The 13675-nt window shown below is 52.1% G+C and overlaps 1 protein-coding gene across 1 annotated transcript in view; it reads right to left on the minus strand.

Moving 5' to 3' along the window:
* Positions 1 to 7454: 7454 nt before the first annotated feature.
* CA5A (carbonic anhydrase 5A) overlaps positions 7455 to 13675 on the minus strand; it is a 56503-nt gene continuing 50282 nt past the window's right edge. Inside the window, exon 7 of the mRNA XM_055232718.2 lies at positions 7455 to 7829. Within this exon, the coding sequence (XP_055088693.1) occupies positions 7701 to 7829 (129 nt within the window). The 3' untranslated portion in view covers positions 7455 to 7700. The remainder of the gene's footprint in view (positions 7830 to 13675) is intronic.

Here is a 13675-nt window from a genome sequence, read left to right on the forward strand (position 1 = left end):
GGGGGTCAGACGGCCTCTTTAGACCTATCCCGCACTAACACCAACACAGACTTGAAGTCTGTCAGACTGAAAGATTAACATTTTACAGCCTGTTCTCTTTGAAGCCTGCTAGCTAAAAGCTTCATCTGCATGATACAGCTTTCATCTCCACAGCCTCACCACAACCCAGACATTCTTTTCTTTCTTTTTTTTTTTTGTTTTGTTGAGACAAGAGTCTCACTTATCGCAGGGCGCGGTGGCTCAAGCCTGTAATCCCACCACTTTGGGAGGCCGAGGCGGGCGGATCACGAGGTCAGGAGATCGAGACCATCCTGGCTAACACGGTGAAACCCCGTCTCTACTAAAAATACAAAAAATTAGCCGGGCGTGTTGGCGGGTGCCTGTAGTCCCAGCTACTCGGGAGGCTGAGGTAAGAGAATGGCGTGAACCCGGGAGGCGGAGCTTGCAGTGAGCCGAGATCGCGCCACTGCACTCCAGCCTGGGGGACAGAGCAAGACTCCGTCTCAAAAAAAAAAAAAAAAAAAAAAAAAGAGTCTCACTTATCTCCCAGGCTAGAGTGTGGTGGCACGATCTCAGCTCACTGCAAGCTCCACCTCCCGGGTTCAAGCGATTCTCCTGCCTCAGCCTCCAGAGTAGCTGGGACTACAGGCGCCCGCCACCACGCCCGGCTAATTTTTTGTGTTTTTAGTAGAGACGGGGTTTCACCGTGTTAGCCAGGATGGTTTCCATCTGCTGACCTCGTGATCCACCCGCCTCGGCCTCCCAGAGTGCTAGGATTACAGGTGTGAGCCACTGTGATATATATACACATATAGACATCAGCTGGGTGTGTTGGTGCACACCTGTAATGCCAGCGACTCGGGAGGCTGAGGCAGGAGAATCGCTTGAAACCGGAAGGCAGAGGTTGCAGCGAACTAAGATTGTGCACTGCACTCCAGCCTGGGTGGAAGCGCGAAACTCTGTCTCAAAAAAAAAAAAAAAGAAAATATTTCCATTTACCTCTAGCCTGGAAGCCCCCCTTCCACTCTGAGTTGTCCCACCTTTCTGCACCAAACCAATGTATTTTTTAAATGTACTTGATTGATGTGTCATGTCTCGTTAAAATGTATAAGACCAAGCTGCACCCCCAACTACCTTGGGCGCATGTGGTCAGGACCTCCCGAGGCTGTGTCACGGGCACGCCCTCAACCTTGGCAAAATATTCTTTCTAAATTAACGGAGACCTGTCTCAGATTTGCTGGCTTCACAACCCTTAATTGAAGCGGGGCTTCCTGGGGCCGCCTCACTCCTGTGAGTCCCCTGCTGGGCTGGTTGTCAGTCGTAGGGGAGAAATGTCTGCATCTTTTAACATAGCAAGGGTCCTTGCTTCTTCCGGAGGTTTGTTTTTGGAAAGCCATGATTTTATTATGCTCAGAGGTGAGCTTTTCCTGTCTGCATGCTTGACAAGGTGGGGCTGCCCTGAGTACGATCAGAAATTCCGTTCTGTTTCCGGGCAGATAGGTGTGTAGGGCAGCCACTCAGTGAGTGTTTGGCCTGGGCCAGGCCTTGAAGACTCTTGTCAGTCAAGGAAGATGACCAAGACAAGTCTCCGTCATTTTAGGTTTAAATGCCAACATTAGGGACATGCACCTGAGAGACTGGTCTACGCCTTTCTCCGAAGATGATTTTGAGGGCTTCAATATTGAAAGGGGGAAGGGCAGGATACTGGGAAATACACAATTTTATTGTGAACGGGGTAGGGGAAAATTCAAGTTTTTCTTTGGTTTAGTGACTCTGCCGTTTTACGTAAGCTACCCTAGATGATAGGGCAGCGGAAACAATGAGATATGCATTTCCTTCAGGTGGGCGGAAGGATGACTCAGTTCTGCCCCTCGTCCCAGCACCTGTGAAAATAAGCTAACGGTTCACATTGCCAGGGTGAACTTTAACAGAAGAGCTTTAGGGTAAAGATCTCAGAGCCCACAAGGAATTTCCTTATGGGCAAAATGTGAGGGAGGTGTGTAGCTTCTCATTTTTTTTTTTTTGAGACGCAGTCTCACTCTGTCGCCAGGCTGGAGTGTAGTGGGTCGATCTCAGCTCACTGCAACCTCCGCCTCCTGGGTTCAAGTGATTCTCCTGCCTCAGTCTCCCAAGTAGCTGGGATTACAGGCGCCTGCCACCATGCCCGGCTAAGTTTTGTGGTTTTAGTAGGGACGGGGTTTCATCATGTTGGCCAGGAGGGTCTGTAATTCGTAACCTCAAGTGATCCACCTGCCTTGGCCTCCCAAAGTGCTGAGATTACAGGTGTGAGCCACCAAGCCCTGCCAAGCTTTTCGTCTATGTAGGTATTTGTTCCTAAATAATTAGGAACCGAAACAGGAGGCCGGTTCCCATGACACGGTCACCAGCTTCACTTTTCCCTTTGGGGTCCCAGGATTTATGTTCCTTTCACACTCTCTATGCCATTTAATTTTTGCAGCAACTATAGCTAGTCCTCATTTATGGTTGGAGAAAATGGGCAGTTCAGTAAATGGCCAAGCCCAGCTTCAGACCCAGGGCGAGCCTTTCATCCTCATGGCAGTGCTGACGGCCATGCTGATGGCGCCACTTACACGGGCAGCCAATTTCATAAGCATGTGGATTCTCCCAGTTAAAAGAGAATTTTGGCCAGGGGCGTGGTGGCTCATGCCTGGAATCCCAACACTTTGGGAGGCTGAGGTGGGCAGATCACGAGGTCAGGAGTTCAAGACCAGCCTGGCCAACATGGTGAAACCCCGTCTCTACTAAAAATACAAAAATTAGCCTGGTGCAGTGGCAGGCGCCTGTAATCCCAGCTACTCGGGAGGCTGAGGCAGGAGAATTGCTTGATCCCAGCAGGCGGAGTTTGCAGTAAGCCAAGATCGCACCACTGCACTCCAGCCTGGGCAACAGAGTGAGACTCCGTCTAACAAAAAAAAAACAGAACTTCATTTCAGCTGCTCCTGGTGGCACCTTGAAAGCCTCATTGCATCTTCACTGGAAACAACCACCATTCTTGTTAAAGAGAAGACACTCATGACTTTCCTTCACGGAATCCTTCTAGCTTCTGTTTGAACACTCGGGTAGTCCCCCGTTTCCTGAAGTTCGTATGGGGGAACGGTAAACAGCGTCCATGCCTGCAAGTAAAATCCGAAGCCCTGCGATTGCTCAGTAACAGCTAGGAGCAAGGTTAGAGATTATAGGACCAGATTTTTTGCTTAGGTTCAACTAGGTAAAATAAAAATAGACTTTGCATGCGTTTCGGGCACTGGGCTGATGACAGGCCACCAGGAAGGCTCCCCTCACTTCTTAGCTTTGGCCCCAACGTTAGTCTTTCTGCTGCTCTCAGACGTGCTCTGCGTGTCAAAGATGACTTGGAGGCTGGGTGCGGTGGCTCACACCTGTAATGCCAGCCGTTTGGGAGACCAAAGTGGGAGGATCTCTTGAGCCCAGGAGTTCAAGACCAGCCTGGGCAACAGAGGGAGACCCCATCTCTACAAAGAATATAAAAACTAGCCCAGCGTGGTGGTGGTGCACCTGTAGTACCAGCTGCTGGGGAGGCTGAGGCAGAAGGATGGCCTGAGCTCGGGAAGGTTGAGGCTGCAGTGAGCTGAGATCACGCCACTGCACTCCAGCCTAGGCAACAGAGTGAGACCCATCTTGAAAAAAAAAAAAAAAAAAAAGATGACATGGAAGCAACAGTAGGAGCTGGGGTCAGAGTTCAGGCCCATCCATCCGTGGATGATGGATAAACCTAGTGTAGTCCGCCATCCCTTGGAGCGTCATTCAGCTGCACACAGGAAGATGCGCTGCAACGTGCAGGACCCCTGAAAACACTGGGCTGTGTGAAAGGGTCAGTGACCACGGATTGTATGATTCCGAGTGCGCGAATGTCCAAGACAGGCGGATCCAGAGAGATGGACCAGATTCGTGGCTGCTTAGGGTGGGGGGAAGGGACGATGGAAAGTGAGGGCTAAGTGGATGGGGTGTCTCTTTGGGGTGATGAAATGTCTTGGAACTAGATGATGGGGATGGTTGCCCAACACTGGGAGTGACTTAAACACCACGGATTTGTACGTGTTTAAATGACTAATGGTTAATGTTATGTTATGTGCGAACTATACATCCAAAAGATAAAAGCAGTTCAGGCCTAGAATCAAATGGTCCTGGGTTCAGATCTCACCTCTACCACTTGCTGGTTAATGTGGCACCAGGCGAGGAACTCGGCTCAGCTTTCGAAGTCTCAGTTTCGTCTTCTGTGAAGCAGGGAGACACCTGCGTCCGCCTCCTGGGGGCCGGCAGGTAGAAGACCCTGAGCCGCTGGCATTGTGATCACTGCCGAACTGTGCTCCCAGAGCCAACCAGTGGAGGACCCTGAGCTACTGCTGTGTCACTGTCACTGCAGAACTGTGCTCCCAGGGCTATCGGGTGGAGGACCCTGAGCTGCTGGCATTGCCATCACTGCAGAACGGTGCTCCCAGGGCCAGCCGGTGGAGGACCCTGAGCTACCGGTGTGTCCCTGTCACTGCAGAACTGTACTCCCAGGGCTGGCCAAATGCCTGGCTACCACCCTCAGACTTTCTTTCCAATGTGTGTGGAGGGAACACGGAGGGACAGCAGTCGCAACAGCCCACACTTGCTGTGTCGGGCGTGGTCTCAGTGGCTGGAGCGTGAAGATGGAGGCAGGGATGGGAGTGGGCAGCCCTGAGTCAAGGGACACCTGGAGTCCCCGGAAGCTGGAAGAGTCATGAGGGGTCCTGGAGCCTCCCAAGGGAACCTGGCCCTGCCACCACCTTCATGTTGGCCTCTGGCCTCCAGGACTGTGAGAGAACAAAGGGCTGTTGTCTTAAGCCCCCGTTTGCGGACAAAGGGAATAATCTCAACATTGAAAAAATATGGCCTTAATCTTTAGTGCTGTAGGTGGCAAACATACCTTCAGGATGGCAGAGACAGATCTTTTTTTCCTGTTGACGGGCATTTTAACATTTCCAGAGACATGGGAGCCAGGTTCTCCTACTTGGCCTCTGCACTATGAGTCAAACCTGCCTATTGTTAAGTGATTGAATGAGTTGACGCTCACCTTGAACTTTCTTCCACTCTGCCCTGGATTACAAGAAGAATTCATTGCTCAGCCCACGTCCCAGCCTGAGGCTGGAAGCAGCTGTTGAATTTTGTAGAGCCTGGAGGGCCCTGCACTCTTTGCAGCTGCCAGCTTCAGCGCTGCTGACTTCGGCTACTTTGCCCCGCCTCTCAGTTTTGGGCACAGTGGCTGTGGGGCAGATGCCATTCAACCAGGTCAAATTTCCATGTGAGGATGGAAAGTTGTAGGTTATAATTTAATTCTCTATTTTGGAAAATATCCAGGTGGATATTGTTTACCACCAAAACAATGACTTCTATTGTGTGGGTCTGTAAACCAGGCTGATGCATGCTATGCCATGCGTGAGTGGTACCTGCTCCATGTGTGAACCATGCTGTTCCATGTGTGAACTGTGTCTGTTCCATGTGTGAACTACCTGTTCCATGTGTGAACTGTGTCTATTCCATGTGTGAACCGTGTCTCCATGTGTGAACCATGTCTGTTCCATGTGTGAACCATGTCTGTTCCACGTGTGATCCCTGCTGTTCCACATGTGAACTGTGTGTGTGTTCCATGTGTGAACCGTGTCTGTTCCATGTGTGATCTGTGTCTGTTCCATGTATGGTCTATGCTGCTCCATGTGTGAACTGTGTCTGTTCCATGTGTGAACCGTGTCTGTTCCATGTGTGAACCGTGTCTGTTCCATGTGTGAACCGTGTCTGTTCCATGTGTGGTCCATGCTGCTCCATGTGGAGCCATGTCTGTTCCATGTGGGATCCATGTCTGCTCCATGTCTGATCACACCTGCTCCCCGTCACTCATTTTGTCTAGACTTCTCAATGATGACAGCCCCCAGTTATCCTGATTTAAGGTAGTTTCTAAACATTTGTAGCCAGATCCATCTAGTATCCTGCAATTCATTCATTGACTCAGCAAAGATTTGACAATAGCTAGACATATGCCTGGCTTTGTGAGAACGCATGTCCTCATGACACCCCAGCCTGCGGGTGACCCTTTCATGTGCACCCCTGTGATAACGTGGGATGTGCAGGAGCCTGGGTGCAGGGGGAGGGGATGCTGTTGGCTGGGGCTGGCACTGAGGAAGGTGTCATGGAGACGAGGGGCTGGGCTGGGCCTTGGCAGAGAGGAGAAGGTGCATCTAGCAGAGCAGGGAGGATGAGCCTGGGAGAGGGAGCAGCGCCTGGAGGTCCTGGGGCAGCGCACAGCAGTCCCCGAGCTTACAAGTGGGAGCACTGCAGCCCATGGCGCCTGACCACGTTTATTCCGTGCCGTGGGCAAGCAGAACGGTTGAGGATCCCGCCTCTGGGGGCTCACATTCCAGCGGGGGATGCAAGCATCGTGTGGCAACACGTGCCTGATGCCAACAGCTGGGGAGGGGACACAGGGAGACTGTGGTTGGGGCAGGGGGCTGACAGCTGGTTGAGGATGGAAAGGAGTGACTGTGAAGCAGCTGTGGGGACAGCAACCCCAGCCAGAGGCCCACACACACAAGGTGACGTGGAAGAGGGCCAGGCTGCGAATCTTGCCGGGAGAAGCTTGTGCTCGATCCCAAGCCTAGTGGAAAGCCTCAGTTTTGAACAGGGCAGCAGAATGGCCAAGTGTCGGTTTCTCAAAAAAACCCACTGTTAAAAGAAAAATGGATTTGGGGGAAGAGGGGAAGAGGCTGGAAAGGAAGTGGCTAAACCGGAAGGCCAGCTTGTCACTCAGGCTGCAGCAGAAGGGGCGGAGAAAAGTGGACGGACTTGGAAGAGGCGTCAGTTTGAGGGTCCTCCAGCAGAGCATGCTGCTGCCCTGGGTGCAAGGAGTGAGGGGCAAGGAGGGCCCAAGGCGGCTCCCGAGATTACCTGTGGCATCGGGTGGATAGAGGAACCATTTATCAAGACGGGGTTGGTGGGCACAGATTTGGGGACGCAGCAGTGCACGGACAGCCCACCTTTCAGCAGCAGAGACAAGTGTCAAAAAATGATAGCTCCATTACTGCTGGGCACCGCTGTGTGCCAGGTGCCATCTGGGGGCTCAGCTCAGGCTGAGGGAACAGGAGGAGCAGGTGTCGAGCAGGTGATGTGGGGCGGGCAGGCAAGGGTGCCCTCAGGTCCATAAGAACAGCCACAGGAGCCCTGGGGTGGGAGGGGGCCAATATTCTGGTTGGCACAGAGTGGGCTGCCAGGAGAGGGTGAGGGCGGAGGGGAAGGAATGTGGATTCTGTCCCAAGGGGGCAAGGCTGAAGGGATTTAGCTGGGCACATGGCCTGCTCTGAATTGAGCTTGGTTCTCTGGAGGGTCGATGGGAAGGACGTGCTGGGGATGGGGAGGAAGCGGAGGAGGAAGAGGCGGCGGCAGCTGGGAACAGGCAATTCTTCTCACACAGGCATATCTTTATTAAACGAGAAAATAGCATAAAAGCAAAGGGAGGAAGCCTTGAACCTTAAAAGTTGGGCCAGGAATTCTACAATGCAATCTCACAGTGAGAGCCCTTCCCGCAGAGTCGCAGACACTGGCCGTTGCCCCTGGGGCGGGAGGGAAGCCTCCTGTTTGTTTTTTGTCCTGTTGCTTTGAGGGCTGGAATCAATGTCTTTTCCTCTTGGCGTGTTTGTGGTTTCATCTCAGTGTGTCCAGGCTCGGATGGCTTCCCGGGAGTATATCTGTGTCTCAGGATTAACACCAGTTTTTAAAAATAACTGACAAAGGCCATTTTTCAGGAGACAAAGATGTTGGTGCGTGCAGAGGGCCCCCTGTGTTGATATGGAAAAGGAAGGTCAGCCACTCCCTGCTTCTCTTGGTGTCTTGTTGGACACAATGTCAACATGGGTCGGTAGAACTGGAGCCCAGGGCCCCTCTGTCCGCTTGGGTCTTTCTCTGTCCCCAAGTCCCCATGGAAATGGGCAGCCCATGGAGAATGGCTGTACAGCTGCTCTCTGCCCCCATCCCAAGTTCCAGATTCAGAGACCACCCCCTCCATTGACCATGTCATCCCTTCCCCACCAGAGGAGCGGGCTGTTCTCACAGCGCTGCAGGAAGCACATGCAAGTACCTTCCTCTGGCTGCTGCTTCCATCAGCGTGAACGGCCCAGCATTGTAGATAAGCTTTCTCCCGGGTTTTGAGGTTCAGGACTTTCTCTCTTTGCTGCACTTTTTCCTTGACTAATTGCACAAATCAGAGAAGGCAAGAGTGAAATGCTGCGTATCCCTCGACCTAGCGGGTCAGCGACAACCTTCTCAACTTCTCAAGTGAGCCTCAGTTTCCTTATTAAAAACCACGGACGATTTTGTAGAACTTGTCACAACTCAGTGGGAGTGCCATGGCCCTTATGCCCAATGACACCATCCTGTCACTTCGGGAGTTTTTCCTAAAACACCATTCCCCAGACCAACAGCGCTGCGAGCTTTTGGGACGTAGGCTAGGCCCAGCATGTCAGCGGGACCCACAGCGGGGCTGGAGCTGCTGAATGTGCACAACACACTTCACCCTGGGCCTGGTTCAGGAGAGAACGAGGCAGCCGTGCACCCCGTCCTTAAGCAAACTCCTCTTGATCGATGGAATCGAAGTCAGGGTCATCAACTTAGAGGTAGAGCAGAAACGTGCCCATTTCCCAGCTTGGTGCTTTCCCACTTCTACTTTGATTCCTTCAACCCAATCGTCTTTCACCCACATCACCACCAAGTGTGATCTCCTTTAAAGAGCCAGACGCTTTATTATGGGGGGGCACGGAGGGGTGGAGTCTCACTTTGTTGCCCAGGCTAGAGGACAGTGGCACAATCTCAGCTCATTGCACCCTCCACCTCCTGGGTTCAAGTGATTTCTGGCTAGATTTTGTATTTTTTTTTTTTTTTTCGAGATGGGGTCTCGCTCTGTCGCCCAGGCTGGAGTGCGGTGGCCGCCATCTGGACTCACTGCAAGCTCCGCCTCCCAGGTTCAGGCAATTCTCCTGCCTCAGCCTCCACAGCAGCTGGGATTATAGGTGCGCGCCAACACGCCCGGCTAATTTTTCTTTGTATTTTTAGAAGAGACAGGGTTTCACAATATTGCCCAGGCTCGTCTTAAACTCCTGACCTCATGATCTGCCCACCTCAGCCTCCCAAAGTGCTGGGATGACAGGCGTCGGCCACCGCGCCCAGCCTTAGTTTTTTTTTTTTCTTTTTGAGACGGAGTCTCACTCTGTCGCACAGGCTGGAGTGCAGTGGCGCTATCTCGGCTCACTGCAACCTCCTGGGTTCAAGCAATTCTCCCTGCCTCGGTCTCTTGAGTAGCTGGGACTACAGGCGCCCGCCACCACACCCGGCTAGTTTTTTGTATTTTTAGTGGAGATGGGGTTTCACCGTGTTAGCCAGGATGGTCTTGATATCCTGACGTCATGATCTGCCTGCCTCAGCCTTCCAAAGTGCTGGGATTACAGGTGTGAGCCACCGCACCCGGCCTAGTTTTTGTATTTTTTTTTTTTTTTGGAGGCGGAGTCTCACTCTGTTGCCCAGGCTGGAGCGCAGTGGCACAATCTTGGCTCATTGCAACCTCTGCATCCTGGGTTCAAGCAATTCTCCTGCCTCAGGCTCCCAAGTAGCTGGGATTACAGGCGCCCGCCACCACGTCCGACTAAATTTTTGCATTGTTTTTTTAGTAGAGATGGGGCTTCACCGTGTTGCCCAGGCTGGTCTCGAACTCCTGACCTCAGGTGATCTGCCCACCTCAGCCTCCCAAAATGCTGGGATTCCAGGCGTGAGCCACTGCGGCTGGCCTGGAACACGTTTTATTTCAAACATATTTGTGAGAATGAATTACTTGCATCGCGCCTCCATGAGCAGAGCGGACATTTCCTGGTGATGCCAGTTACCAGGTGGAGGTGCCGTCCACAGGCCTTCAGTGGCTAAGGAAGGAGCGACAGGGCTGCAGGGGGCCTCCACAAAGTGGCCCCTGTCACGTTTCTGATTCCTCCTTCTTCCCGTGCCCCTACAGCCACTGCACCCTTCAGTGCATCCTGACACCTCAAATCTCGCGACCATCTCACTGACTGGCAGACGTGCTGGGGTTGACTTCCCAGGTGGCTCCAGTCCCAGCTTCAGAGGCTCAGGAACCTCAGCTCTCCAGTGGGAGGAGAAGTGTTTGCTTTCCACTGACGTGAGATACACAGTGTGTGTCAAATGCACGAGTGTTGAGTGTTTACCTCAGTGGCTTTGCACATGTGTGCAAACCTGCATAACTAACGCTGGCTCAGGATGGAGAGCTTCACCGTTTACACACTGATGACATTTCCAGTGCACCAGGGCCACATGTCCTGGGAACTGCCACATAGACGGTGCAGCTCTGGCCCTTTTTTTTTTTTTTTTTGAGACGGAGTTTCACCCTTCTTGACCAACTAGAGTGCAATGGCGTGATCTGTGCTCACGGCAACCTCCACCTCCCGGGTTCAACTGATTCTATTGTCTCAGCCTCCCAAGTAGTTGGGATTATAGGCACATGCCACCACGCCTGGCTAGTTTTTTGTATTTTTTAAGTAGAGACGGGGTTTCACCATGATAGCCATGCTGGTCTTGAACTCCTGACCTAGTGATCCACCTGCCTCAGCCTCCCAAAGTGCTGGGATTACAAGTGTGAGCCACCGCACCCGGCCTTGCTCTGGCACTTTTTGTTTTGTTTTGTTTTTGAGACGGAGTTTTGCTTTTGTTGCCCAGGTTGGAGTGCAATGGAGTGATCTCAGCTCACCGCAACCTCCACCTCCCAGGTTCAAGAGAGTCTCCTTCCTCAGCCTCCTGCGTAGCTGGGATTACAGGCATGCGCCACCACACCCGTCTAATTTTGCATTTTTAGTAGAGACAGGGTTTCTCCATGTTGGTCAGGCTGGTCTCAAACTCCTGACATCAGGTGATCTGCCTGCCTCGGCCTCCCAAAGTGCTGGGATTACAGGCGTGAGCCACCGCACCTGACCTAACCTACTTACTATTATTATTTTTTTTTTTTGAGACAGAGTCTCACTCTTGTTCCCCAGGCTGGAGTGCAATGGTGCAATCTCGGCTCACTGCAACCTCCACATTCCAGTTTCAAGCAATTCTCCTGCCTGATCCTCCTGAGCAGCTGGGACTACAGGCTTCTGCCACCATGCCCAGGTAATTTTTGTATTTTTTTTGTTTTGAGATGGAGTCTTGCTCTTTTGCCCAGGCTGGAGTGCAGTGGCGCGATCTCAGCTCACTGCGAGCTCCGCCTCCCGGGTTCACGCCATTCTCCTGCCTCAGCCTCCCGAGTAGCTGGGACTACAGGTGCCTGCCACCACGCCTGGCTAATTTTTTGTATTTTCAGTAGAGACGAGGTTTCACAGTGTTAGCCAGGATGGTTTCAATCTCCTGACCTCGTGATCCACCCACCTCGGCCTCCCAAAGTGCTGGGATTACAGGCATGAGCCACCACGCCCAGCCTAATTTTTGTATTTTTAGTAGAGATGGGGTTCCACCATGTTGGCCAGGCTGGTCTCGAACTCCTGACCTCAGGTGATCCACCCGCCTTGGCCTCCCAAAATACTGGGATTACAGGCATGAGCCACCACAACCAGCCACCTACGTATTCTTTATCTCCCTGGAATGAAATGGCCTTTATCACCTTGGGAAACAGATTAGCATCTGCTTATTTTTCTGTGCTTATATGACCATAAGGTAACGTTGGAGGATAACGTGGTTAGGTTGATTGTAAAACTTTCTCTCTTCTGGCAGGAATATTTTTTAATGCTGTGAAAATAAAAATACCTGGCTGGGTGCAGTGGCTCACGCCTGTAATCCTAGCACTTTGGGAGGCCGAGGCGGGCGGATCACAAGGTCAGGAGATCGAGACAATCCTGGCTAACACGGTGAAACCCCGTCTCTACTAAAAAAACAAAAAAAACTAGCCGTGGGTGGTGGCGGGGTCCTGTAATCCCAGCTACTCGAGAGGCGAGGCAGGAGAATCGCTTGAACCCGGGAGGAGGAGCTTGCAGAGAGCCGAGATCGTGCCATTGCACTTCAGCCTGGATGACAGAGCGAGACTCCGTCACAAAAAAAAAAAAAAAAAGGAAATAAAAATACTGGGCCAGGCGCGATGGCTCATGCCTGTAATCCCAGCACTTTGGGAGGCCAAGGTAGGCAGATCACCTGAGGTCAGGAGTTCGAGACCAGCCTGACCAACATGGTGAAACCCCATCTCTACTAAAAATACAAAATTAGCCAGGCGTGGTAGCGCATGCCTGTAATCTAAGCTAAATAGGAGGCTGAGGCAGGAAAATCACTTGAACCCAGGAGGCATAGGTTGCGGTGAACTGAGATCGCATCAATGCACTCCAGCCTAGGCAACAAGAGCAAAACTCTGTCTCAAAAGAAAAAAAAAAAATTCGCTGGGCATGGTGGCGGGCGCCTGTAATCCCAGCTACTCGGGAGGCTGAGGGAGGAGAATCGCTTGAATCCGGGAGGCAGAGGTTGCAGTGAGCCGAGATCGTGACATTGCACTCCAGCCTTGGCGACAGAGCGGCACTCCGTCTAAAAAAAAAGGAAAAGAAAAACACTATACTGATTTTGGATTTTTTCCAAGCAAGTAATAGGTAAAAAGAAGCCCAAACTGGCTTACATGAAAGGGCACCTATTGGCTTGTGTAACTGATCAGGTGCAGCCATTGCTATAAGCTTGATCCAGACCAGGCGTGGTGACTCATGCCAGTAATCCCAGCACTTTGGGAGGACGAGGCGGGCGGATCACTTGAGGTCGGGAGAGCAAGACCAGCCTGACCAACATGGAGAAACCCCACCTCTACTAAAAATACAAAATTAGCCAGGCACGGTAGCATACGCCTGTAATCCCAGCTACTTGTGAGGCTGAGGCAGGAGAATCGCCTGAACCCGGGAGGTGGACGTTGCAGTGAGCCAAGATGGCGCCACTGCACTCCAGCCTGGGTGACAGAGCGAGACTCCGTCTCAAAAACAAAACAAAACAAACAAACAAAGAAAAGAGGGTGAAAGGCACCCCCAGAGTGGGAGAAGAGATTTGTAAAATGGACAAAAGCCTTATAATTGGAAAATATAGAAACTCTTAAAAATCAATAAGAAAACCACAGACAGCCCAAGAGAAAAACGGGCAAATGGCTCAAGTAGGTATCTGGTGAAAGAGGATATGCAGATGGCCAATGAATCTGCACAAAATGCTGCACATCATTAATCATTAGAGAAATGCAAATTAAACCCACAGGAGACACCTGAGCACACCCTCCAGAAAGCACACAATGACCTGGTGGCAAGGACAGGAATGACCACTCCGGAAAACTCTGGCAGCACAGCCAAACCGAGCCTCTCCGCTCGAAAATGCCCTCTGCTCAGAACCCAGCAGCAGCTCCAAAGTCTCCACACAGCCTGTGGGGCCCTAGTACCCGCCCTTGCCTCCCATGCCTCTCTCCTCACCCCTGCACTTGGCTGCCCTCACCCTCGGGCTGCACCGTGAACACCAGAAGGGCGCTCCTGCGTCCAGCCTCTGCCTGGAATTCTCTGTCCTCGGGTGGCCACGTGGTTCACTCCTCCTTTGGTGTCTGCCCAAATGTCCCCTGTAGAAGACACCTCCCTGCCCAGCCACGTCCTCTCCT

The sequence above is a fragment of the Symphalangus syndactylus genome, chromosome 11, assembly GCF_028878055.3.
Source record: "Symphalangus syndactylus isolate Jambi chromosome 11, NHGRI_mSymSyn1-v2.1_pri, whole genome shotgun sequence".
Taxonomy (NCBI): domain Eukaryota; kingdom Metazoa; phylum Chordata; class Mammalia; order Primates; family Hylobatidae; genus Symphalangus; species Symphalangus syndactylus.